The sequence below is a fragment of the Rousettus aegyptiacus genome, unplaced genomic scaffold (genome assembly GCF_014176215.1).
Source record: "Rousettus aegyptiacus isolate mRouAeg1 unplaced genomic scaffold, mRouAeg1.p scaffold_m13_p_11, whole genome shotgun sequence".
Classification (NCBI taxonomy): Eukaryota; Metazoa; Chordata; class Mammalia; order Chiroptera; family Pteropodidae; genus Rousettus; species Rousettus aegyptiacus.
The window spans coordinates 1,945,324-1,958,505 of NW_023416286.1; the positions used below are offsets into that span (position 1 = coordinate 1,945,324).

The 13,182-nt window shown below is 60.2% G+C and overlaps 1 protein-coding gene across 1 annotated transcript; it reads left to right on the plus strand.

Moving 5' to 3' along the window:
- Window positions 1–11,483: 11,483 nt before the first annotated feature.
- Window positions 11,484–12,767, plus strand: GSX1 (GS homeobox 1). The gene is made up of 2 exons (XM_016156304.2): window positions 11,484–11,938; window positions 12,378–12,767. Exons 1-2 carry the CDS (start codon window positions 11,524–11,526, stop codon window positions 12,761–12,763), a joined length of 801 nt encoding a protein of 266 aa, XP_016011790.1. The 5' UTR covers window positions 11,484–11,523; the 3' UTR covers window positions 12,764–12,767.
- Window positions 12,768–13,182: the final 415 nt, after the last annotated feature.

Here is a 13,182-nt window from a genome sequence, read left to right on the forward strand (position 1 = left end):
GGGTGGAAGTCGCACAGCGGCCCCGAAACAGATCGCCCGCCCTCCAGACTCGCACCTCCTTCCCCAGGGTCCACCTGAGCGAGCCTGGCGGGGTTCTGCGGGGGGTGCTGGGCCCGCTAGGGGCTCCACAGCGAGACAAGGAGCCAGTGCGGCCAACGCCAGACAGTCCGCTCCGACTAACCGAACCCCACGTTGTTATCTGGGGGCCTGAACGGATGAGCTTCCTGCCCCCCGGGGCCCCCCATAACCAGTGCGGTGCGGCTTCCTGCCTCCTGCCTCAGAAAACTCGGACCCGGGTCCAACCTTAGTAAGTCCAAACCAAAGCCTTAATTTTCGAGAGCTGGTTTCCAACAGGTAATTTTTAAACTCGCGGACTGGGGGGGAGGAAGAGGCTGGTGTGGAGTCTCGGCCACCGAGTACAGAGTGAGTCTGTTCCCCTAGATCCCACCTCGCACTTTAAGAAGAGTGAGGGCCGGCGCCATGGGCACGTCGCCGTCTGCGCCCTGGTGACCGGGACAAACGCCGTTCCTGCCACGCCAGCACGGTCAGATCCCGGGCCCTGGCCCTTTACCCGGCGCCGCCGTGTCGGAATCAGTCTCTATGGAGAGAGACTACCTGGACATTTAAATCCATCAAAGAGAAGCAAATGAGCATTTCGCATACGTCTTATCAAGAAGAAATGCCCCTTCTCCCCGCCATTGTGGGGCTTTGTCAGCCGCCTGCAGGATGAATGTCCGCGTGAGTGCCTATTAATCGCCCGCACACTCACTGATGGGCCGAGACGCTGCCTCTCGGCGGCTGTCACACGCACCGAGGACGCGCGGGCATCTTCTGTCTGTCTCCTGAGCCCAGCCGCTTACGTTGTTTGAGTTAATTTCCGCTCATTTCTGGCTTTGATGGGACGATTCCTTTATCAATGCAATTCATGTGTGTCGTCTGCAATCAAAGCAATATTGTCTGCTAATGTGAGCTCCGTTCCGCGCGAACGCTGCCGTCCCTGGTCCCGCGCCGGGGAAACCGGGGGGCGAGGCTGTCTCCCTGGCCTGCGGGGACAGGCTGCGGTGAGTGGCCGAGCGGAGCCACTGTCCCCTCCCAGGATCCCCCGGCTTGGAGAGGCCATGAGCCGCTCTTTTCCCCGGGGAATATGTGGGTTGGAAAACGAGTCAAGGGGGGAAAGGGGGTAACGGGAGACGTGAAGTGGCAATGTGGGGTCCGCGCCACCCTCGGCAGGATCAGGCGTTGTTCCGAAATACGACGCGCTTGACGCGCGGGGCCCCCGAAACGAGCTCCCCCTGCGACGCTACTGCGCCGGCCCCACGAAACGGATTATGTCCGCGACACATGCTCTCGTGTGCCCTCTTCTCACACTGCCCTTTCCAGCCCTTCCCGCTCCTCCCGCCTCCTCCATCTGCCTTCGCCCCATCAATCGGAGCCCTTCCCTCCCCGAGGGACCACATCCGGCCTCCCCCTCCTCAGGGGGCCACTTCCCGCCTGGCCCAGGGCAACGGAACCTCTTCTCCGGAGGCTTCTGGAAACACGACTCTCACCCAGACTGCATGGCCCAGACCACCTGATGCCACACTATGACAGCAGCCTTGGGGGGCGGACGGGGCCTGTGGGGGGGCGGCCAGGGAGACCTGCTTCTGGACGCAACTCGGAACTTGGAGCCGGGCGGCCCTGGGCAGTCGCCACAGCCTTCCGTAAGGAAAGGACGGAAGTCACATCGATCTCACGGGGCTGCTGCCGGCATTCACGGTAAGTCGCGTAACCCGCCTACCGCGGGCCCCAGATCACGAGGGCGCCCGATACGTGGTGGCCATCGTTATAAGTCCCAAATTAGCGGCAGGTCTCCGGGGGGACGTGTGGTGAGCATGGTGCTTTTCCGAGCGGCAGAGGACGGAACGTCAAACTTAACACGTCTCGGACTCCCTTGCAGCTAAGGTTCTCGCTGTTCACGAGGCTCCAACAGTTCCACGTATTTGTTCAACATCTGGAAGACGGACGTCGGGGGGGGGGGACGTATCGAGGTTTTGCTCCCCAGTCTCGCTAACGAGTTAGTCTGCCGCCGTATCACGGGAGCCAGTTGCAGACCCGAGACTCCGAGGTCAGAGGCCAAGGACTTCATCGCCCACAATAACGGCGGTGGCCAGAAGATCCACATTTTCTCGTGCTGGTTTCTTGAGCCCCGAGTTCCTACCGGGCAATGTGAAGAGGGTCGGGTGGCACCTGCAAGCACAGTGGGTTACGCTCAAGGACAGAGACCCTGAGCTGAGAGAACCCGAGTCTTTTATGATGGATAGCAGGCAGGCCCGCCCTCGCCTCAGGGGAGATGCCTTAGCGCAACAGCCAAGGCCACTCGCTGCGCGAGCATCCTTGAAAGGCAGCCCAGTAGGACGAAGCAGTCAGCACCTCCGCAAAGCTGTGCAGACACAAGAGACTTGCAGAAAAGTATCTCCCAACGAGGCCATGTCCTTGCCCCCAGCTGTCGCGTCTGGCAAGGACGGTTGTGCAGATGTGGGGTTTTCTAGAGCAGCATTCCGGTGCCCAGCCGCGAACTTCATAGTGTCAAAAGGGAATTATACGACCAGCAAATCCCTGATCGCAGCTATGACTGTGGGTTTTTGAGGGCAGCCTGTGGCAGCCTCCTGACCCTCCTTGACTGGGGCAGGCTCCTTAGGCGTTAAGGAACCTCTTGGAGCCTCAGCCTAGACTCTACCTCTCCATCCCTTCCAAGAGTTCTGTGAACTTCAGATTTCCTGTATTAGATCCTTCCTTTTACTGCTGCAAATAGCTGGGATGGGTTCCGTTTCCTGCAGGGACCCATACAAGTAGGTACAGACTAAGCTTCACCGTTCGCCAAAGCTCGAGTGCTTTTCACTAGAAGGTTCCGATGATGGTAAAGATGGTGGTGATGATGATGATGATGATTAGACAGCAAGAGAAAAAGGAAGAGAGTGAAGAAAGGAAAAGCAAAAAAAAACACAGGAAAGGGGAAAAAAATCATTATTTTTCTCCTTCTTTCCCCAACAAAAATGTCACGTATTCACCAAAGAGAAAGGTTTTTTGAATCTCTAGCTACTGCAATTATTGACAGAAAAGGCATGCATACTTGTTAGAACCCCAGCATCACCAATCAGAGCTCTTTCTTTCATTCCGTTGACATTTTTCTCTATTTTCTCTGTGACACGAGAGTGTCTCAGCTGTTCACACGGGCTGGTCACACCCTTGGCTGGATCAGGGAGCAAGCAACCTGGCCTCAGGAGAATGTCCCAGCCACAGTGTCTCATGGGGAATGGAAAGGAAGGGAAGGTGGTCTGGAGGTCCTTCTTGGAAAGGGGGTTCTGGCTGACCGAGTCACTCCCGACGAGCTTTTTTGTTCAGTGTCTCGGACCTTCCACCCTGTCCCGCCCCCAAGTGGTGAGCTGCATGTCCTGAGAATAACGTCTGGGGGTGCTCCCCCCAGGGCCACCTCCGGCCTGTCCCCTGCCGGCCCCCTTTGCCACACCGTGCTGCTCGGCAGCTCTCCCGAGAGTCTGGCATGGGAATTTGCCCTTCCTGTGCGATGCAGGGGGCTGAGCTCCGGGATTTGCACGAAATTGCCCATTTAAATGATATGTGTGTATAATGATAGCTAACATTTATTAAGCGCTTACTGCGTGGCAGACACAGTCCTCGATGCTCTCGAAGTCATTTGATTCATTTCGATTGTACGAAGCATGGAATTGTCACGCTCCATATTTTGCAGATCTGGCAACTGAGGCTTAGAGAATTAAGCCACTTACCCAAGGTCACAGCCAAGGTGTCTTCGGACACCCCTCTCTTAACTACTATGTTCTCCCGCTCAAAGCAGAAACTCAATGAATATTCGTTCAACGGATTAGAATGAGAGTGGCAGAAATTGCTTTTTTCTCACTACCCAGCCTTACCACGGTCACCACCACTGTCGGCCAAGACTTTGGCTGAGCGGATGCCGACTGGGCCAGTATCTTCTCTAGGCCTCTGTCTCCACATCTGCAAAACAGAAATAATAATAGTCCCTACCTCCTATGTTTCTCAAGTCCGTGGACTTCCAGCCAAGTACATCGCTGACCAAAACCGGTCCCAAACGATAATATTTGACCCATAAAACACACATTTTTAATTCCTGACTTGCAGTTCATTTTATCGAGGATTAGATAAGTCAGTACGTGTGCCTGACACATAATAAATTCAGGCCAATTGATTTAATTAAACCAAATACTGTAAGCCTGTAAGTGTCTCTTGGCAAAGAATTGAGAAATTTCAGAGACGTCTCCGCCCTTCAGACGGTCTGTCGTAAAACAGCGTTACAACACATTTTACCAAAGGAAAAAAAAGGAACTACTAGTTAAGAATATAAAATCTGTGTTTTATTAGTCAGATAGTGCAGTTTGAGAGAACTTTTGGTTAGCAATCCCCTTGATTTTTAAACATTTTAGAAATTACCCTCTCATAAACCAGTTGCCACCCCAAGAAACATTCACAGGGGCATCTGTTTCCACACACATCTTCCAGAAGCTCTGGTGTAAATCAAATTAACGGGCCAGCTCCTCCCTGCAAGGGAGACCAGCCGGACGAGGCCACGTCCCACAGAACTCAGCCCTGCTGGCACTAAGTGTGACACAAATTTTTGCACCTATAGCAGAATCAAGAAAGAGACGCCGGAAAGTTGGAGCGAATGATCTTCGCACCTGCCCCATGAATGACGTCCGAGGCTGGCGTGGGGCCAGGCAAGGTGGTGTCTCCACCCTACACCGGGGTCACTCGCATTAAGAATTGGCGTCACTGCCAGGGGGTGGTCATGGGAGTGAGGTTCCTGCAGGGTCGGGAGACCTGTCGAGAGGTCCTAAGACAGGACAGGAAGTCGGGGAGACCTCCCGGATTGTTCCCAAGTTGTGCTTTGCCCCGTGATGAGTACCGAAAGCTCGGGGACATGTTTGTGTCCGCCGCCCTAGCCAGACGAGGAAGGAGCGGTATGTCAGGGAGGGAGCCAGCTAGCTTAGTGCTGAGGCTTTAGCGGAGGCGAACGGCCCTGTGCTGTTAGGCTTCACTTCGCAGCTAGAGAAGTAAACGACTCTTCGTAGGGGTCCGGTTTATTCTCTAACTCCACACTGTTAGCTGGAAACAGGGCCTCTCTCTCTGAGTGGCCCCATTCAGAGCAGATCCACTAATAATAAACCATCCTCTGTGGCTTCCAACGGCTCCATTTTCTTTCCTTGCTACAGGGTCTGAAGTCTTGGAGACATTAGCCTGGTACGCCGAAAGGACACAGAGATCCGGGCCGGGACAGTCGCTCAGGTAACGATGACAGGCGAGCGTTCTCCGTGAGAAGTAGGAAGTAGGGTTTACGAGGAGGCAGAGGAGACTAGCCTAACGGTGGGAACCCGTCACGACTGCGAGACGACATGGCCCTGGAAACTGCCGGTGCTTCATCAGCTTCTCTCTGCCACCCAAGGTAGAGATGCGCAGCTCCCCGCCAGGGTCCAGGGCACTGTAAGAAAACTCCAGAGCCGTCCCCGCAAGAATCACGGTCTCTGGGCGGGAGCTGTGTCCTTCCTCTCCCCCGACATGTAATGAGGACCCGGCCGTCATCAATTTCCCGCTCACGGTGGCTCTGAGAATTTGCTCACCCGAGTTCTCTGAGGCACAAAACTGGAGCTCGGCTGTGTCAGTTGGGGGTCTGGGTGGGGGTGATGGTCATAGACTCCCCAGGACTTTTGAATTCCAACCTTAAATAAGTCCTCCGCTCTCTCTCGCAGTGGCCCACCTTTGTGTTTGAGCCAAAGGCTTCCAGAACATGGGAGGTTGGGGGAGGGGACGTGTCCTGGGTGTGCTCCGGTCACGACAGGCAACGAGGAGTGTGTGGTGGGGAAGACAGAGCAGCCAGAGGTCTCGCCATCCGCGGGTTTATTGCTTTATGCTGCCATCTGGCTGATCTGCGAGCGGCAGGCTCCTGCTGTCAGAGAGACAGACGGGACAGGGGACCTTTACGCTGGAGGGAAGGTCCCCAAACCAAGGTTCCTGATAGAAATCTCAGCTGAGGCCCCAGGCAACAGAGGCCAGCCTCTGACTCAAGAGTCACTGTCATGGATCAGGGAGAAGGGGACTAGTTCTCAAGGCCGGGCTTAAAGGTCAGGTGTTCACTCGCCAACAGAGAGCCGTTTGAGCTGAGACGGGTTCCGTCTGCCTCAAACACTCCATATTTTCTTCTTCTTTAAATCTATAAACACTTCCTACTGAAATCCTCGGTAAACGTCTGCGCGCATCCGCAAGGCCTCTGAGTAGGAGACATCCCGGCAGGTAAGGAGGAAGACAAAAGGAGAAGGTTCAGGGTGAACACCTCGGGCTGGACAATCCATGCCAAGAAGGGGCCTCACCAACATCCCTGCGTCCTGTCCCCCAGGAACGAAAATACCGCCCACCTTTACTGGGGCGCACTCTGCCTCGGATCAGATCGCGGCCGAGGGCTTCGCGGATGCGAGAGAGGTGCACGGCGACCCCGGAGCGACAGTAGATCTCCCTCAGGCTGAGCGCATGGATGAGGAGAAAAGTCCTCGGAGAGGTACGGTGAGCGTCACGGTGGGCACTCGTGTGGCAGCCTGCGAAGGACTTCTGGGGGCCCTGACGGGAAGGGGCGGCCGGAGGTCCTGCGAGGTTCCAGGCGAGGCTCCCGGGAGTTCATGCTGACAGCTTTCACCTGTTGATATTGATGGCCTTCACCTGCACGCACTGGCCAGAAAAGCTGGTGTGACCTTCGGGGTGCGTGTACGTTGCCTTTAATCCTTATGAGGGAAGCGAGGCGGGATTCCAATCTGGCCACGAGGAAGCTGGTGCGCGGGATCTCACGATGCTTTTCGAGGTGCGGCTGTGATGCGTCTCACAGGTGCAGAGAAAGGACAGCGTCCTCACTGCCATTGGCACCGACGTTAGACACGTACGACGTGCCGAGCGCTGTGAGAAAGGTCGGTGACGCCCGTATGAGCGAGTTTTTAGCCCCGTCCTTAGGGACTTGTAACCTAATCGGGAAAGAATGAGGCATTATCCCAGCGATGATGACATGATCACCACCGAGTCCCTCGTTTGGCACGACTCTCATTATCTGGAAGGATCAGCATTTGGGGACCCTATTGGTGACGTTTCGACGCAGTGCATGCAATAGGAAATCCAAATGATAATCGAAAAGATCAATATTTACGTTCCTCTCACATGCAGTAGGCAGGCAGCTCCTTGATCTCCGGGACCCTGGTTCTTTCCATCTTTCTGCTCCATTTTTTCCCCCAGCATGAAGCTTCTCTCTGAAAGATTATCGAATGGTCCAAGATGGAGGCTGGAAATGCTTCTCTGGATTACCAGGAGCCTCCCTTCCACTCACGTCTTTTAATCTGGGTGTGCCCAGGGATACAGCTATAATCCCGGTTTGTTTGTTTTTTTCCTCTGCATTCCCCCATGTCCAGACACCTCTCCCCTACCCCCACCGCAGGCACCTTCCACACCCTAGGTCCTGGAGGGAGGTCTTGACGGCAGAGAGGCACACACAAAGGGAACACTGTCACACTTTGGGGGCAAAATCCGTGGGCATTTCCCGAGTCCCTTCACTACGGCTGAATCATGTAATAGGAAAACCTTTCCTTTCAGTTTAGAGCCATTAGACAAAAACTTCCAAGCAAATGACGCGTTTTAATGCGTGGCTTTAATGAGCCCCTTTTTGGGGAGCGGCTCCCGGATGCGGCCCTCATTCCTGTGTGCTCGCCGGCCTGTCTGCTCTGTTGAACAGACTCTCTCTCCTGGGGTCCCTGTCTGAGTCACCATCGGCCTGGAGAGGGGCGCAGTCCCTTTCTCTACGATGACCAAATGGCCACGGATAATTCCAGGACACACGCCTCGCCTTCTCTTTTCCTAACCCACATTCTCCTGTACACCATGAAAAGAGCCAGGTGACAACCCCAAGCCCTGAGCTACCAACAGGTTCATCCGACTCCAGCAGAGTGGGATGGGGGGGGGGGGCTGCCTCGAATGGGACCTTCTGAGGAAGAACTCGAGAAAGTCCCACGGGGAGCTGGGGACCTGCGGGTGTGCCTCTCACTTGACACACACATGCAGCTCCCGCAATCATGATTCAGGCCCTGGGGGTGGGGGGGACGCCGACGGTCCCCAGGAGTCACTTACCTCGCGCCACGCTCCTGACAAAGCGGGAAGCCCCCTCACCCATGCCATGTCTCAGTCATTCATTCATGTGCCCAGCAAATACACACCGAGCGCTGCCTGTACGCCGGGAACGTTTCCGAGTTGGCAGGCTGGCAACACGCAAGATAGACCAACCGGCTCGTCCGCAACGGGGCATGTGTTTGGGTGTGTGTTGGGGGGGTGGGGAGGAGTAGGAAAATAAATGAGTAAAAGACACAAAGTTCCAAGGTGTCGCGCAGCGAGGAACCAGACCGGGGAGTGGGAGGAAGTATTTTGAATAAACAGTATCTTTAATAAACAAGGTCATGGGCCCCCCCTGGGAAGGGAAGTGACATTTGAAGAAATCCGTGCAGGAGATGAGAGAGCGAGCGCCCCACTGACCCCCCCCCCCACACCACCACCACCAGGCGCACATCATTTGTGCAGTTTTTGCTGCAAATAATATGTCAGAGCCACAGGAGAAAAAAAATGGCGCGCTCTCTCTCCCTGCAAGAAAGGGGGCGGTTTGAGAAGAGAAGAAAATGCCCGACGACAGAAATTGTTCCCTGTCGAACCCTCCCTGATGGACACTTGAAAACCAGCTCGGGGGGCAGAGTGGGGCGCCCCAGGCGCCCAGGAGCCCCCTCTCCGCCTGTCAGGCCCAATGCGCCCCTCCTCCCACCCCGCCCCGCCGGAGGGGGGTCGGGGGAGCGAAGTTCGAACCCGCTGAAGCCGGCTGAGGGGTGGAGGGGTGGGGGGCGCCTGGAACCCCCTCCCCCAGCGCATGCGGGGAGCGGCACCCCAGACGCCGCGCGGCGGGGGGCAGAGGCCGCGGGCGGGCCCGGGGTCCCGGGCCTGCGGGGCGGGGAGCCCCGCCAGGCCGGGCCGGGGGACCGAGGGTTCAGGGCACGTCCTCCCCGGGGCCTCCGGACGATCGGCGCGGCGCTGCCGCCCTGCGCCCCGGTCTCTCCCGCGCCGAGGGGCACAACAAACCATTTAAACATTTCAGCACAAAACCGGATCCATTGTGGGCCGCACATTAAAAAGTGTTATTCGCTTTGAAGTTTTTGTCTAATGGCTCTAAACTGAAAGAAAATGTTTTCCTATTACTTAATTCAATCACAGCGAAGAGGCTTGGTAAAAAGCCCACGGATTTCGCCCCAAAGTGTGACAGAGTTCTCTTTGTGTGCGCTTATCGTCCGCTGTCACACACTTTAATTCGCCTCTCTTTATCCGGCATTCAAAACTTTCTTCAATGACATTCAATAAGGTCCAGAGGCTGGAGGGGGGAGGGAAAAAAAAAAAGAAAACTGGTTATTCCGCCCCCACCCCCATATTCTTTCCCAGTAGCTTCGGCCTTGCTGGCATTCAAGGCCTCTTAACCCCTTCCTCGCCGGGCGTGGGGCGGCGCGCGCGAGAGCGGGGCGCCCGCTGCTCCCTGGCTCCGGCTCCGGCTGCCGGCTCCCCGGCTCGGTGCCAGCGGACCAGGCCAGCCCGAATGTCCCCGAGAGCAGTCGGAGCCGGCCTGACGCACGCGGTGGGGTCGCTAGCATCACCTCGCCAGCGGGGAGCCTTGGGGAGGGGACCATGGCGTTGGGGGCGACGTTAATCCCTCGCCCCCCCGCCCCGCGCGCACGCCGGACACTCGCGGAAGCTTTAAACCCTCACTCCTACCGCTCGAGGACATTCAGGTGATCCCCCCCCCCACTGTCCCCTCCCTTCTCCAGAATCAGCTATTTTCTCGCAATCCAGTTGTTTGCTTCTCAATCAGTTACGATTTGCTGCTGGGATTATTGCAAAGATGTCGCCAATGATGAGAGCCCGCACGCACCCCTCGGTCTGGGACCGGCTTCTTTCCCTGCACCGACACCCCCTAACCAACCCCCCCCCATTTTTTCGCAGTTCCATTCGGGGCTTGGGAGCAGGTGACTGCGGCGAATTCGGTCGCCACCAAATCGAAAGTAAACGTCGTCCGTGGAAAGTCCCCGGGCTGTAAATTCGAAATATTTATGCTAATTTCTCATTGTACGGACAAGGCTCGTGGGCCAGCAGCTTCGAGCCCCGCTGCCCATTTAAAAAGCCGGAGCTGTGGACACAGCGCCAGGCGTTTGAAGTTGTTTAACCATTGTGTGGCCAGAAAGAAGAGGCGCACGCGGCAGGAGGAGGTCTGGGGGGACGGCGAGCCGTGGGGCGCAGCCGCTCGCGCGGGGACGCTTCGGCACGGCCGCGGCGCCCCGGAGCCCCCGCGAGCCTGCCGGAGGGTGGGCGAGCGGAGAGCACGCGTCTACACTCGCCGCGCGGGTGGGCTGCGAGGGCTCCATCTTTGAGGCCAGGCGCGCTCGCTGGTTCCCGGCCGGTCCCCGGTCTCTGGCTGCGACTCTCAGCGGCTGATTTCCTCCGCGCTTCCACGGGGCTGGCGCACGGGCGTCCCCCGAACAAAGCCTGGGCGCTATGGTCAGCCTCGAAGTTCAGACTAGTCGAGAAGCTCAGAGAAAACAGAGGCGCAGCGTTGGGGCCAGAGCCGGGCGAGGAATGCCGGGCCCTCCCCGCCCTCCAGGGGCGCGGTCCCCCATCCCCGCAGGAGCCCCGGTCCCCCTGCTTCCCACACCGGCAGAGGGGAAGCGATTCCACAGGTGGAAACCGCAGGCGGGCGGTGGGATCGCCCGCGGGGTGCCGAGTGGAAGCAGCACGATCTTGGGGGGCTGGGGGAGATGGGAGAAGGCAGGGGGGCCGAGGCCGAGTGCGCAGAGAAGACGGGGCGGGGGCGGCGGGGTGGGGCGCGCGCGCCCGTGGGGACCCGCGCAAGCGAGGCGGCGGGCGTGCAGAATCAATAAGATAAACGCGCCGATCGCCAATACAAAGGCAAAGGGGAGTGAGAAGTAAAGAGAAAGAAAAGAACCCTAAATCGCAGGAGAATGAGAAAATAAACCCGCCGAAGGGAGGGGAGGGGGCGAGGGCGCCCGCCTCGGCGTGGGTGGGGTTGACAAGAATGGAGTACATTATGCAGTTCATTTAGCTAACAAGTGAAATAATGAGGAAGCGTGCAGAGTGAATGCCAAGAGAAAAGGCACAAAAACCCTATTGAGAGGCCCGGGCCGCTCCTGGCGTAGCCCATCACATGGCAGCGGTCCTATTTAAGCGGCGCGCCGGCCCCTTTCAGCACCACTCGCGCTGGCCAGCACCCCGCGCTCTCGCGCCGGCGGCTGCAGCCTCGGCCCCGGCCCCGGCCTCGCGGGAGGAGGCAGCTGCGCGCGCCCGGCGCGCGGGGAGGCGCGTGGGGAGCCCCGGGGCCCCGCGGGCGCAGGGAGCGGGCTGGCGGCGGGGCGGCCGCGCGCGGGGGCCATGCCGCGCTCCTTCCTGGTGGACTCGCTGGTGCTGCGCGAGGCGGCGGAGAAGAAGGCGCCCGAGGGCAGCCCGCCGCCGCCGCTCTTCCCGTACGCGGTGCCGCCGCCGCACGCGCTGCACGGCCTGTCGCCCGGCGCCTGCCACGCGCGCAAGGCCGGGCTGCTGTGCGTGTGCCCGCTCTGCGTCACCGCCTCGCAGCTGCACGGGCCCCCGGGGCCCCCGGCGCTGCCTCTGCTCAAGGCGTCCTTCCCGCCCTTCGGCTCGCAGTACTGCCACGCGCCCCTGGGCCGCCAGCACTCGGCCGTGTCGCCCGGCGTCGCTCACGGCCCCGCCGCGGCCGCCGCCGCCGCCGCGCTCTACCAGACCTCGTACCCGCTGCCCGACCCCCGGCAGTTCCACTGCGTCTCCGTGGGTAAGCGCGGCCGCCGCGCGCGCCGCCGGGGCGGGGTGGCCGGGCGGAAGCCGGCGAGCCAAGGCGGGGGATGCGGGGCGCCGGGCGTTCATGGGGGGCGATGTGGGTAACGTCGGGGCCCCGAGAGGGGGACACCCGGGGTGGTGTTCGGACGGGGCGCTGGGCAGGGCGGGCGAATGCAGAGGGTCCACATCCTGGAGGGGACGTCCAGGGGGGACGGAGGGCTGGGGTTCAGGGCGCTCCGTGAACGAGTGCCAGGGCCGCGTGACTGCGAGAGGGCCAGGGTCCCCCTGCTTGACCGGGCGGCGCCCGCGGTCACGCGGCTGTGCGCCGCGTTCGGCGCGCGAAGGCGGGCGGCAGCCCCAGGGCGCGGGGTCCCGGCGGCCTCCGGGGGGAGCAGGGCTCTGACCGCCCGCCCTGTCCCCCCCGCACCCCGCAGACGGCGGCGCCGGCCCGCTGCCCAGCAGCAAGCGGATGCGCACCGCCTTCACCAGCACGCAGCTGCTGGAGCTGGAGCGCGAGTTCGCCGCCAACATGTACCTGTCGCGCCTGCGCCGCATCGAGATCGCGACCTACCTGAACCTGTCCGAGAAGCAGGTGAAGATCTGGTTCCAGAACCGCCGCGTGAAGCACAAGAAGGAGGGCAAAGGCGGCCACCCGCGCGGCGGCGGCGGCGGCGCGGACGCGGGGGCCGGCGGGGGCGCCCCGCGCGGCTGCAAGTGCGCGTCGCTGTCCTCGGCCAAGTGCTCGGAGGACGACGACGAATTGCCCATGTCCCCGTCCTCCTCGGGGAAGGACGACCGGGACCTCACGGTCACTCCCTAGGCGCATGTGTCCCCAGGTCGCCCCCCTCCGGCCCTCCCTGCGTCTCGAAGGCCGGTCCTGGGACGCGGAGCTGGTTCCCAGGCGTCGCGGGCGCCCTCGGCTCTGCGCGGCACCGAGCGCTCGGCAGGGACCTGCCGCCGGCGCCCGCACCGCAGGGCCCGCGGCGTCGAAGGCGGACTCCGCGTCGTGCGCGCCGCAGGCGCCGCCGTCCTCAGCCGCGGCAGAGCAGGTCGGCCCCGCGCGCCCGCCGCCGCCCGAGCGCCTGGCTGGCCGCCCGCGCCTGCGCCCCCTCCGCCTGGGCCTGATGCGCCCCCGCGTCCTCCGCCACTCCTCGCCCCGGGTCAGGCTCGGCCTTTCAGCCGCGGATGCCCCGTCGCCTGCCTGCCTGCCTGCCTTCTCTCCTTCCTTCCTTCCTTCCT

What these genes read in the sequence shown, in the direction of transcription:
- GSX1 (XM_016156304.2), top strand. Translation starts at nt 11,524, where the DNA reads ATGCCGCGCTCCTTCCTGGTGGACTCGCTGGTGCTGCGCGAGGCGGCG. An exon ending in GTTCCACTGCGTCTCCGTGG is followed by an intron (nt 11,939 to 12,377) that starts GTAAGCGCGGCC and finishes CGCACCCCGCAG; the next exon opens with ACGGCGGCGCCGGCCCGCTG.